The sequence below is a fragment of the Neofelis nebulosa genome, chromosome 2 (genome assembly GCF_028018385.1).
Source record: "Neofelis nebulosa isolate mNeoNeb1 chromosome 2, mNeoNeb1.pri, whole genome shotgun sequence".
NCBI lineage: Eukaryota > Metazoa > Chordata > Mammalia > Carnivora > Felidae > Neofelis > Neofelis nebulosa.
The window spans coordinates 59,022,941-59,036,485 of NC_080783.1; the positions used below are offsets into that span (position 1 = coordinate 59,022,941).

The window sequence follows — 13,545 nt, forward strand, 5'->3', positions numbered from 1 at the left end:
CCCTCTCTCTCTGCCCCTCCCCCACTCGTGCTCTCTGTCTCTTAAATAAATAAGCTTAAAAAAAAATAGTAAAATAAAGTGAATAACCATAAGGAAGACATTTTCCTTCCTAGGTCTTTTGGCCTTTTTAGAAGTAAATTTGGTGATACTTTTGCTTGTATTGTAAGACTACACTTTCAGTGATAACATGAATAAAATATATTGAGTGTGTTGACATATATGCTGGGGGTAAGGGCGCATGGGTAGATCTTAATCCTCCAGTGAAACTAAATATGCTGGAAGATTTAGGAAAACTCTGGCTTTAAAATTTGATCCCCTTAAAGAGAAAACTTAGAAGAGATGGGAAGTAGTGGGAAGAAACTCGATACCTTTTAGTTATGTGGATAAGGCAGAGAAAGGCTTCCTTTCCCTTTCCCACAGCTAAACCATGACAGGTGGAACGTTCAACTTATCTTCATTTTCTCACTTTTAAAAGGGCTTGGATGTCTATAAATTTGCATTCATTTTTAAATGAAGCATGTATGACAGTGGATTTAAAAAAATTACTTGACTTCATAGCAACCTTTATTTCCCTACCAGTTACTCTTACAGTGAAACTGTGAATTTGTGTGCTACTGATCATAATGACATCGTAGATGTTTCAAAACGTCTTCTCTGAAAAATGCCTTTCCCACTCCCCCCTCCAAAATTAACTGTTTATCTAAAAGAACTCTAAAGGAAGTATTTCTGAACTAGCCAAGGACGCTCTAAATACAGCAAGACACAAATCCTTACCATTGAGAAGACAACCCATATGCAGAATTCACTTATCGTCTTAAATGATGATCAAGAAAAGAGCAAGTACATTTTGAGAAATGACGGGTTCCGTGTACAGACAACGTGTGGTCCAGCTGGGATTGCGAATAACAGAGACCACTAACAAGATGCTGCTGCTGCTTTGCTTAAAGCTCCTTTCTTTTCTCTACCTTTTGCTTCCTCTTGAGTTGAACAGTCTTTTGTTTTTCCTCTTTGTGTTAATTGCCTCATTGCCTACAGCCCTCTGAGCCTGGGCCTGCTGGAGGGTGGGGGTGGGGTGGAGCACAGAGATGTTGCGCTGTGACTCGTATCAGAAAATAGAAACTACAGGCAACTGCAGCTGTGAAAAGATTGTGCTGAAGAAACAGGATGGCTGTGGTTTGCTGTGAGCATCAGTTTTCCTGTTGAGCATTTTTACAGGAAGTTGAAGAACAAAGCCAACTTCATCTTAATTAGTTCTAATGGTCTTCACATCTTCAGCACATCCAACTAAGTTTGCATCATGCAAGAGTCTCTAAAGAATAGAATCCATAATAATTATGATAGGCATCCCCAAACTATGGGCTTTTAAAAATTCAGGATTTTAGTCGCAATTTGAGTTGGCTAAATGATTTTATTTCTACAGTGTAACTTGGAGTGGATTCATTGCCTTTATAATGAATGCTTCTACAATAACTTTTTATGGTTGTAATAACTCAATATGAATTTAAGAGCCTTTTCTTATTAAAACACTGTTGAGTTATATATATTATAACTTAATATTTATTGGTCAAACAAATGTGCATCTGTGTATATAGAGACAGAGGGGGAAGGGGCATTATGTGTGTGTTCACAAGCTGGACGGACCTACATGAAAATGTTTAGAATATCTATAAATTATCTGCCTTATTATTAACCCCAACGCTTTTTCACCTATAATTTAATGATTATTATTTCTTAATTTTATTTATTTATTTTGAGAGAGAGAAATACAGAGCATGTGAGCCGGGGAGGGGAAGAGAGAGGGAGAGAAATTCCCAAGGAGGCTCTGCACTGTCAGTGCAGAGCCCGATGCAGGGCTCGGACTCAGGAAGTATGAGATCATGACCTGAGCCGAAACCAAGAGTTGGACACTCAACCGACTGAGCCACCCAAGCTCCCCACCTAAAATTTAGTTTTTATCGAACGCTTCTTTCAGTGGTTAAATACAACTGTCATGTTTTATTTTCATCTTTGTGTTGTCACTCTTGAAACTAAAACAGCCGATTGGGTTTATTTGGGAAGAACTGCAGTTGGGCTCATGCAGGCTATGGCGAAATCATAGGCAAACCGTGAGATCAAAGGAGAGGAAGGTTACTTTACAGAGAAAAAGGAGGAAGTTGGAAGGGGCTGCTTTGATCGAAAGCCCGCTGGAGGAAAGTCACAGTTCAGGTGGTGGCAGTTTTTCATTGGCTGGGCAAGAAGAAAATCTTCCTTCTGCCTGCTGGGGTAGTAAAGCAGGCTTCTTCCTATTGAAAAATGCTTCTTCCTGTTGGGGTCTGCAACTGAGGACATGTCAGTAGGGTCTGAGAGCTCCCTTTTCTGGCCTCCTGATTCCCTTTTATTTTTTTTTATTTTGTTGGTTTATTTATTTATTTATTTATTTATTAGTTTTTTTATTTTTTATTTATTTATTTTTTTTTTTTTTTAATATATGAAATTTACTGTCAAATTGGTTTCCTTACAACACCCAGTGCTCATCCCAAAAGGTGCCCTCCTCAATACCCATCACCCACCCTGCCCTCCCTCCCACCCCCCATCAACCCTCAGTTTGTTCTCAGTTTTTAACAGTCTCTTATGCTTTGGCTCTCTCCCACTCTAACCTCTTTTTTTTTTTTTTTTTCCCTTCCCCTCCCCCATGGGTTTCTGTTACGTTTCTCAGGATCCACATAAGAGTGAAACCATATGGTATCTGTCTTTCTCTGTATGGCTTATTTCACTTAGCATCACACTCTCCAGTTATTTATTAGTTTTTTTAAAGTAGGCTCCACACCCAGGGCGGAGCCCAACATGGGACTTGAACTCACGACCCTGAGATTAAGACCTGAGCTGAGATGGAGTCAGACACTTAACTGACTGAGCCACCCAGGTGCCCCTGACTCCATTTTAAATGAGGTTTCCATTATTTGATTCCACATTTCCCCCCCTTTGATCAAGATCTTTCCTTAAAAGTATCACTGATCAAGAGTTGCCTCGTCCATATCCCTCACTGCCAGGAAGGAGCTTTCCTGGGTGTTGTGTCCCATATCAGAAGGGAAGTGCATAGCAGTTGGAAACCATTTAAATCCACATTTGAGTAACAAGGAAGGTTAAGAGGGAGAACTCACAGGCATTTCCTGTCCTTGTCAAGGTTGTACACATCGGAGACCACCTTGCAACACTGGGTTAGCATCACCTTCTTGCATATCGTTACTACAAAGTTTTGACAGGCATCAGGTACGAAACTTAAAAATAATTATACAAAACACAAAAACGTGACAATTCCAAATTGTATGATTCTGCACGCTGACCCTGGGCCTGAAGGTAGCCAACTGAACAAATCAAAGGAGCATGGAGAATTAGACAAAGCTCATGGTAGCCAATGTGCTTGTTTCCTAATTTTGTGCAACTGGGTTTCTACTTGCCCAGAGGAGTTCATCCATATGCGGTAGGTGGTGTTTGCTATCACACAAATGCCTCCTTGCTCAGCAGGTAGATCATCGAAAGCTATGTGATTATCCAAAACTACCTTAGCCAGCAATTTACGTGATCATTGTTGGGCTGACCCTGCTTTGACTATGGAACCTGGCAGCTCTCCTGACTTTAGGGAGAGATGTCTCATCAAGCATTCATTAGCACTTACTCGACCAAAGGGTGAAGACTGTCTCTATGGAGACAAATCCAAGTCATACATGCCTCTTAGAAGTTCTCATTTTTAAAAAAAAAATTTTGAAGTTTATTTATTTATTTTGAGAGAGAGACAGAAGAGAGTGAACAGGGGAGGGGACAGAGAGAGAGGGGGAGAGAGAATCCCCAGCAGGCTCCACACTGTCAGCATCAAGCCCCATGCAGGGCTTGAACTCACAAACCGTGAGATCTTGACCTAAGCCAAAACCAAGAGTCGGATGCTTAACCAACTGAGCCACCCAGGTGCCCCTAGAAGTTCTCATTTAATGAGCCATGAAGGTTGAGGGAGGTGGACCATTGGGAAGCTGCTCTTTTGTTATGAGGAGAAAAGAGAGTGGTGAATACAGCCAGGACTGCACATAGGGCTCCCTCATAAGGATTAGCATTTATGAACTCATTCGTCAGTGTGCAGGCATTAGCAACCAAGACTCAAATACCATGTTATCATGTATTGAAAGTCTTCCTAAACATATGGGTATGACAGCCAGCTTACAAATGGTCTGACTTACACTGGCTGTCTGCAGTGTCTTTCTCATATATGTGTGTGTGTGTGTGTGTGTGTGTGTATACATACATATATATATATACGTATATATATATATACGCATACGTATATATATATATACGTATATATATATATATATAGTAAAACCTTGGTTTGCAAGCATAATTAGTTCTGGAAACATGCTTGTAATCCAAAGCACTTGTATATCAAAGCGAATTTCCCCATAAGAAATTATGGAAACTCAGATGATTCATTTCACAATCCAAAAATATTCATATAAAAATGATTACAGTACTGTAATATAATACAAAATGATAAAGAAAATATAAAATATAAATAAAAATAAACAAATTAACTTGCACTTAACCTTGAAAACCTTCCTGGCTGGTGTGAGGGAGTCCAGAGGAGGGTTATTGTGTAGGACGATTTTCACTATCACTAACAGAATCACTGCTATCTGTTGCCTCAATGGAATCTTTTTCTGCATGGGGGCCATTGTAGATGCTCCCTCAGATGTTAACTACAGTATCGTATTAACAAACTGTTGTCACATACTGTATTTAATGTAACTGGCAATAAGACAGCAGAGGAAAGGGTGTGTGTCTACAGGCAGCCTGACCTAGAATGAAGCAAAGCATTCCTAAGCTTACTTTTGTATGGAAAAGCAAAGGACTGTCCATAGGTGCTTTGAGGTGACAAAAAATACACAAGTGCCATTTGTGGGCACCTTCCAGTGTTCTGAAAAATCACTGATTTCTGCCAAACACCGCGGCCTGAGACCAAGTGTCTGAGCACGGGAGACCGCCACCCACAATCCCACAATGAGAGAAAGAGAGAGAGAGAGAGAGAGAGAAAAGAACCATTGGCTCAGTTGTGATCATGTGACATTCGGCATCATGTACTACTCGTATTGCAAGACATCACTCGTTTGTCAAGTTAAAATTTCTTAGAAATGTTTGCTTGTCTTGCAGAACACTCACAGAATAAGTTACTCACAATCGAAGGTTTTACTGTACATATATATACGAGAGAGCTCATTTCTCCAACCAAAGATTGGGTTAGATTGAGGCAGGGAGCAGTGGAGTATGGATATAATAATCTAACCTTATGAAAGGGACCTGAGGAACAGTTTAGGCATGCAGTGGCATTTGGGATTCCAGCAAAATTACTTACAGGATAAGCTAAGGAGTCACGCTGTCCTGGCAGATAGAAGGTTCTGGTGACAAATCCAACAACCAGAGGAGTTTCCCCCTTTTGTAATGGATTGGGAAATGTAGATAAGAACATTATCTGTCCAAGGAAGAAAGAGAGAAGACAGAGTAAGAAGCAACAATGAGAAAAGGACCTACAGGCCTGGTCCAGCCATCTTGAGAAAGCTGTTGTCAGTTTCCATGCCTCAAAATCTTAGTCCGACCGATTGGTGTGCAGCTCCAGTCAGGGTTTGGTGCCTTTAGACGTGACATGAGAATCTAGGGGTCTATTCCTTGAAGTTTGGTGACACAGGGTTGGTTAAACAGTACTTAGTAGGGGCTCTTCGAGTGAGGTTGGAGACACTTTTGGAGGTGTCTTTTCTAATAGATGAAATCTCCAGGTTGTAAGGTGTGATGTTTAAGGTCTTCACCTCCTGGGAGCATGCAGTGAAAAAAACATTGTTCTATTAAAACATGGTCCTTTTCAATAGAAGCAAGTAAGCCTTTACAGTATTGGAGTGTATCTCCTTTTATCAGCTGTCAAAAGACATGGGAGCCAGATGCATCAGGCACCCTGTGACATTCTCAGAGGATGAGAGCTTATGAGTCTCAAAAGGTTGGATCTGAGATCTAGAAGGACCAACAGCAATGCTTTTGGCCAGGTTATTTGAAAGGTCTCTACAAATTTTGCCAATCGAGTCTTACTAATGCTGTTAGTGCATTGGACTAGCCCTGAGGATTGACGGTGTTTGGCACCACGGAAGAACTACAGAACCGGGCACACAGCACAGACCTGTTGAAGCACTCGATGAGTTAAGTGAGTTCCTGGGTCACTGTGAAGCTTGAGAGGGGCTCCCCAGGTAGGGATAATCTTTTCTAATAGGATTTTAGCCACAAAAGAGGCCATAACCTGTCTACCAGGGAAAGCTTCCAGTCCAGTGAGAAGACACACAGATCAAGACTAAAACACATTTTTGTCCATGAGATGGGAGGAACTGAATAAAACCCACTTGCCAAGCCTCTAATGGTCCATCGGGCAGTTTAAAATGCCTAGGAGCAGCATGGACGTATTTCCCAAGCTTGTATTTTACACAGGGAGGGCAATCAAGGTAGGCACTTTTTGCAGCCTTATTAATATTTCCCCACCAGTATTGTTTCATAAAGCCTATCATCTTATCAGCAGACTAATGATTTCATGCACGTACAGTGGTTACTAATGGGAATTTGAGAATCTTTGGCAGGACTGCATTGTTATTTGGTTCAAGCCAGAGTTCTCTCTTTTTACTGAACCAACAATTATTAGATTTCCAATATCGTGTTTTCCTCTCCGGGGCCAATTGTTGGGCATCTCTTGTCAATTTTGGGGATTTTCTTTTGGAGGAACATCCTTTTGGACCATGAGAGGTTTGCTTATTTGTTCCCTGAAGACCGGTATTTTTGACAGAAACATCGGTTTTCTTCAGCCTCCAGGGAGTCAAGTCTGGAATGCCCAGTTATCTTAATACTAGCTACGGCAGCTGGCAAAAGTATGGCATCTAATAAAAGTGTTAGTTTTGTTCCCATTAGAGGTAAGGAAACCTTGCCATAACCTTTCCATAACATCCCAGTCATGGGCCACCCCAAAGGCATACTGACTGTCCGTGTAGATGTTTGTTGAGTTTGCCTTTGGCTAAGGTTCAAGACTGAATAAAGAGCCTATAATTCAGCCTGTTGGGGTAAAGGTAAAGAAACTCTTTTAAAAAGGGTTGTAATAGTGTGCCGGGCATATTTACCATTTTCATCCCTTGAGTAAGACCCATCAGTAAACCATGAAAGATCTGCATTGGTGTGAGAAGTTTTCTGTAAATTATCACGGGGAGTCAAAAGGTGCTGTGTCAGCCTCACGCAGTTGTGAGAGGCTCCATCATTGAAGAGGGAGAGGAGAGTGGCATGGCTAAGGACATTGCAGCAAGAAAGAGGTACATGATGAGCGGTTAGTGGGGAATTTCACAGGAGATGAAGCGACTGGCTGAAAGGTGTTGTGTGGTGAGAATTCAGGAGGGCCTCCGGTGCATGGGACAAAGATCGTTAGAGGGGGTCCCATGATTGTTTCTTCAGTGGCCTCAACCAAAAAGGCAGTGTGGCAGGAATGACTCTGAGCAAAGGGAGGTATCCTCATGCCTGAGGGTCCAGTTGTTGGCTATACTAATGCCCTATGGATCTATGACGGTTTCCATATTTTTTGGTAAGTGTTCCAAGGGCATTCTCTTCTCTCTCACAAAAAGGGGGAAAAAAGAACCTCCCTGATATCCGAGGGCAGGGAGCTTTATTAAGCTTTTCTTTAAGGTCCCCAAGTCTGTGTTGTCCTGATCTTCCCAAATAATAGGGTCAGGTTTGTTGTTGTTTTTATTTGTATGTTGTTTATTTATGTATATGCTGTATGGTGTTGTTGTTCATTTATTATGAGGAGGGGAGGGGCAGAGAGAGAGGGAGAGAGAGAATCTCAGAATCCCAAGCAGGCTCCGTGCCGTCAGTGCAGAGACCGATGAAGGGCCTGATCCCATGAACTGTGAGGTCATGACCTGAGCCGAAATCAAGAGTCTGATGCTTAACCAACTGAGCCATCCAGGCACCCCCATGGTTTGTTGTTTTTTAGTAAAACATATAGGGGTTGGGCCACAGGAGAAAAGTTTGGAATCCAATTTCGATAGTAGCCAGGTAGCCTGAGAAAACCTCATAATGGTGCTTCGTTTGAGGTTTTGGGACGTTGAGGATACCGCTCAGCCTATCTGAATCTAAATGTAGCCCTTTTCTGAGATTTATCTGGGGTGGCCAGGGTGGGGAGCACAGGGGAGCAGGGAGGCTGAGCCTCTGTGGTCCACAGGTTTATCTATAAGTCAGTTAGTGCACAGACAGAAGCATAATAGCAACAACAGAAAGTTGTAAAACAACTAGATGAAAGAAGCCTGACAGGGTGGCAGTCCCCTGAAAGGGTCCCTGTACCACAGCCTGGCCCCTGAGAGGTATCGGACAGAAGTTCAGTGTGATCTTTGCAACGGGGGACCGACTCACGAGAAGGGTTCCTGGTAATTGACCAGAATCTAGCCCTTCCTTGCTCGGTGTTAGGATAATGGGATGACAGGTTAGCTGGTGAAGGGGGAGTCTGATACAATGATTTTGAGGCCTGAGGGGCATTTCATCCACCAAGCACACAGATGATCTGTTCCCTGGAGAGCATCTTTGGGGCCCTGTGGGCAGACCTGGCCACCCCCTTCCTTGGTAAACTGCTTTCTCCGGCTCTGTTAACACCATTGCTTTGGCTGCAGTGTCTTTGACAGTAAGTTGCTCCTGAATCCAATTTCCGATCCCCATCCTTCCTCCTGGAGCTAAGACACGTGTGACACTGAGGCCTTGGAAGGTGACTCCTGCCCCAATACAGGCATCATAGCACAGGCGCCCAGCACTGGCTACGCTGCCCACTTGGCCCCACAGGTGACTGGCTGGTGTCATCCAGAAAAGACCAATTTAAGGAACACATTTTAAAAGAATCTGAGACCGTCTCTTCTTGAAAAACAAATTCTGACCTAGTCTACAGGTGTCAGCCCTTTACCTGCCTAAAAATGCTTATCTAAAAACAGCAGGGATTGAAAGGATTGGTTGTGAATGAATTTCTGTCTTTTGGTGAGTTCCTTAGACTCCCTGAGTCTCGGTGTCCTCTGGAAGGTGTGCGGAATCACGCTAGTTTGCAATGCCACTGTTACAAGTTAGCGATGTTCTAAGTGCCTTCGATCCACTTGAATGTCAATAACCGACAGCTATTGTTGCTGCTGTGGAGGCTCTAAAAATTCATTTTCTCAGTGGTCCACTTGGAATGGAACTGTTCCAAACTGTCTTCATTCCCGCCATCCAGCGCCTCTGATACGTCCAGCCATGTCCTTTTAGCTCTTACATTCCCTTTGTGCTCACAGAAAGCAAGCCATCTAGCGACACTTTAAGAGAAAGTATTTGTTTCAGGGTGTAAGTTTTACACACTAACCTTTAGTGCCTGAACGGAATTAATTTTTTTAATTCTAAATAAATCGTTTTCTTCACTTAAGAAACATTGAGAACAAGAGCGCCTGGGTGGCCCTGTCAGGTAAACACCTTACTCTTGATCTCGGCTCAGGTCACCATCTCACAGCTTGTGAGTTCGAGCCCCACGTCGGGCTCTGTGCTGACAGTGTGGAGCCTGCCTAGGATTCTCTCCTCTCTCTTTGCTCCTCCCATGCTTGTGCTCTCTCTCAAAATAAGTAAATAAACATTTTAAAAAAGGGAGAGACATTGAGAACAAAAGAAAGAGAATTCTGGTGTTTGAAATTCAGGACACGTGTTCCATGTAGTTCAGGTGGTAAGTGTCCCAGACTGCCCACTGGTTTAAGGCTCAGATTCTGCAACAGGCATCTTCTATTTTAGTGCACATGAAATCACCTCGGCATCTTGCTAAAATGCCGAAACAAATTCAGTGGTGGGGAGAGGGACTGAGATTTGACATTTCCAACAGCGCAGGGTGATGATGCCCTTGTTGCTGACCTAGGACCGCACTTGAGTAGCAAGGACTGGGTGGGAGAAGCCGGGATTACTTAGGGGCGAGAAAGTGGGTGAGGCTGGCCCCGTGCTTGGGATCTGGGGCTTTGGATGAGACTCCGGAATGGGACTCTGAGGGGGGTGGGTTTGTGGCTAGGGAGCTCCTGGGAAACTTCCTTGCCCCGTAGTTTCTTCAGCTCCTGATGTTTGCCAGGCTTCCCCCTTCCCACTGCCATTGGCCGGGTTTTCCCCGCACTCTCCCACACCATCACAGAGTCTGGCTTTCCTCTTGTTCCCAGAGCTGTCACACTGTGCACAAAGCTTTTCTAGTGAGGTGTATTTCTAGTAAACAGACTGGGAGTCAGAATTTGGGACCTGGTCTCTTTTTTCCCCCTCTTTTTAAAAACTTAGATCCTGTAAGGAAATGCCAGGTAGCACAAAGATAGGAATCCAGCCCCCTTGCCCATCTTCCCTGCCTGCTTTACTTGATCCCTGTCCTCTTTCTTGGAAGACTGTAAGACCTTTGCAGGCAAAACCAGAAAAAGATTGGTCTTTGCATTTCCACAGTGTGTGCCCAGACCCAGGCGAATGCCAGGCATCTGCAAGAAGACAAGCAGTGATCAGGAGCAGGAGAGCAAGATAGGATGTCGTCATGGAAATGAGTGGGGATGAGGAGACGCTTGAACATCAGATTTGCCAGGATTCATTTCTAGCAGTTTTAAGACCACCTTCCAGCTCACTCAGGCCCCAGGCCCAGATCCCTCCAGGTGTCATTCCCCCGACCTGTTCTGGCGGGTGGAAGAATCAAGAAGTGTGAGGGGCCAGTTTTGCTTCCATTGTCTTTGCCCATCTTGGCTCAGAAACCTCCTCTGCTAGGATCCTTCCAGAAGGGTAACATCTTAGCAATGTTGTAAAGGTAATTCCCATCCCTTATAAAACTTGGCCTATGTGAATAGCTGTCACTTTGGTGGTGGGAAGGAGGGAAGGAAGATTAGGACAGAGTGTTACTAAAAAGTCTAGGGGCCTGGGTGGCTCAGTCGGTTGAGCTTCTGACTCTTGATTTCAGCTCAGGTCATGATCCCAGTGTCCTGGGATCAAGTCCCGTGTCAAGCTCTGCACTGAGTATGCAGCCTGCTTAAAATTCTCTCTCTCTCTCTCTCTCTCTCTCTCTCTCTCTCGGGCACCTGGATGGCTCAGTCAGTTGAACAGATGACTATAGCTCAGGTCATGATCTAACGGTTTGTGAGTTCGAGCCCTGCATTGGGCTCAGTGCTGTCAGCAAAGAACCCTATTTGAATCCTCTGTCCCCTTCTCTCTGCCAACCCCCCCACCCCGTTCTCTCTCAAAACTAAATAAAACATCTAAAAAAATTCTTGGGGTGCTTGGGTGGCTCTGTCGATGAAGTGTCTGACTTTGGCTCAGGTCATGATCTCATGGTCCGTGAATTCAAGCCCTGCCTCGGGTGGGCTCTGTGCTGACAGCCCAGAGCCCCGGAGCCTGCTTCGGATTCTGTGTCTCCCTCTCTCTCTGCCCCTCTCCCACTCACAATCTGTCTCTCTCTTTCTCAAAAATGAATAAACATAAAAAAAAATTTTGTTTTAATTCTCCTTCTGCCCCTCTCTCCTGCTTGCTATCTCTCTAAAATAAAAAAAATAATAATAATAAAAGTAAATAAAAAGTCTAATATGTGACCATATTTTATTCCTGTTTGTTTTGTTTTTACAGATTCATCGGCAAGGCTGTTGAAAGTGTAACTGTCCGAGATGCCCGTCCCTCCCCCTCCGGCGCCCCCACCCCCACCGACGTTTGCTCTGGTGAGTAGCTCCTCACCATCCGTCACTGGTGTGCAGAGCAGGCCAGATTAAGGCAACCCTGCCACGCATGTATTTGTTTTCAGTGTATTCACATTCTGGGTAAGTGCTGTGCGGCAGGTTTTCCCAGTGCAGGGTGAGCCAGACCCTGAGATCCCAAAACGTTGGTTGTTAAAGGTCCCAGGCAGTGCCAAGTACACGTGTGGGATGTGCATTCACTGGGTTTCCTTCCCACACACCAGCCCGAGACGTGTTCACAGGGGTTCTGCCGGGTGTGCACGGTTTCCATTCAAATGGACTCGACTTTTCTAGCCTTTAACTTCTGGAAAGGACAGTCCAGAAACCCAGGTCTCTGTATGAAATGCATCCGTTAAAGCTTCCTGCAGACTCACCCTTTTCTTTTTCTCTGCCTTTTCCCCTTTATTCCCACCTGTATTTTTAGCAGATATCATCCACCACCCCCTATCCCCGCTTCCCCCATACTCATATCCTGCTTTAAAACTGTCCTTGCATTTAAATGTCCACTTTCCAATGGAATATCTTCACTGGGCTCCTCCTCATCTCTTGATAGACCTGTCCTCAGAAATTAGTGCACCCTCTTACAGGAAACCGGCAGCCCTCCACGTGGTGATACAGAAAGGTTCACAGACACACCCCATCGCCCCATTAACTCCCTCAGCTTGTGAGGCTTCCTCCCCACTAAGGAGCCTCACAACGATGGGTCCTTCATTTCTCATTTGGGGAAACTGAGGCTCAGGGAGGAAAAGTCTCTTGCCCAGGCTTCCACAGGACACATTTACAGAGTCCATCTGAAGCTGGAACCTAGTTGGAAGAACAATTAGTTGGCTTGTTGCTACTCGGTGTGGTCCTCTGACTGCTGGTTAGAGGCTCCAAGGAGATAGTTACAGAAATTGAGAGTAAGCATGAAGATACACAGCAATTTGACAATAGTATTGTGTCTGTTGTGTGTCTCTTGTTTTAACTAATTCATGTTTCTACAAATTAATTGTTACAAAAGTTTCAGTCCAAGATGCATTGGAAAAAAAAAAAAAATTTTTTTTTAATTGGTCCCTCACTCAGAGAAGTTTGAAAAGTTCTGATCTGGCTAACATAGCAGGCTTGTTTATCTGTATTTCCCCCAAAGAGTGGTTTTATACCACTAGCTGGGTAAGTACATGGATTAATTATTTTTTTTTATTTTAATGCTCATGTAATGATTTTAATGTATGTTCTAAAAATTATAACTAGCACATCAAACTGAGGGTTTAATAGTGAGTTAATTTAAAAGAAAATATTCACCTGAAAAATAGTATAATAGTATAGTGGACTGACTTAATGAAAAATACTAAATAAATAATACAGGTAGCTGAGAAGATACACAAGTTATACAAGTTGTACCAGAGTGACTGAAATGTATCCTATTAACTCATTTCCACCCATTATTCTGTGACTGAAAGCAAGATCCTAAAGAAATCGGATATAGAGATGAGCAAAGGGAAAGGGGGGTTAGTGGCCATCCTAGGGCACTGTCTAGTGGGACAGTTCAGTTAAGGGTTCTTGACTGCAGAAGTAGCACCCAAGGAGGTTGGGCACCAAGATAAATTCGGAGGCATAACAGGAGGCCGGTGAAAATTGCTGACCCCAAGGTGGTAAGAGAGCCAGTGCTTAACCTCTCTGGGCCTCAGATTGTTTTTTGTTGTTGTTTTTTTTTTTTCATCCTTAAAATGAAGACAGGGAATTTTAAAAGTTCTTTCTAAGGGGAACCTGGATGGCTCAGTTGGTTAATAAGCGTCCGACT

The 13,545-nt window shown here is 43.7% G+C and overlaps 1 protein-coding gene and 1 long non-coding RNA gene across 8 annotated transcripts in view; one reads left to right on the forward strand and one right to left on the reverse strand.

Moving 5' to 3' along the window:
* Positions 1–13,545, forward strand: part of WIPF1 (WAS/WASL interacting protein family member 1) — a 124,871-nt gene that overhangs the window by 85,204 nt on the left and 26,122 nt on the right. For 4 of the 6 annotated variants that reach the window (XM_058713552.1, XM_058713562.1, XM_058713581.1 and 1 more), the window contains exon 2: positions 11,662–11,750. In XM_058713552.1, the coding sequence (XP_058569535.1) occupies positions 11,700–11,750 (51 nt within the window). In that variant the 5' untranslated portion in view covers positions 11,662–11,699. Of the gene's footprint in view, positions 1–3,163; positions 3,250–11,661; positions 11,751–13,545 lie in introns of all 6 variants that reach the window. The other 2 variants (XM_058713576.1, XM_058713571.1) reach the window with 1 other exon arrangement.
* Positions 1–13,545, reverse strand: part of LOC131502695 (uncharacterized) — a 126,596-nt gene that overhangs the window by 35,558 nt on the left and 77,493 nt on the right. The gene's annotated exons all lie outside the window — the stretch shown is intronic.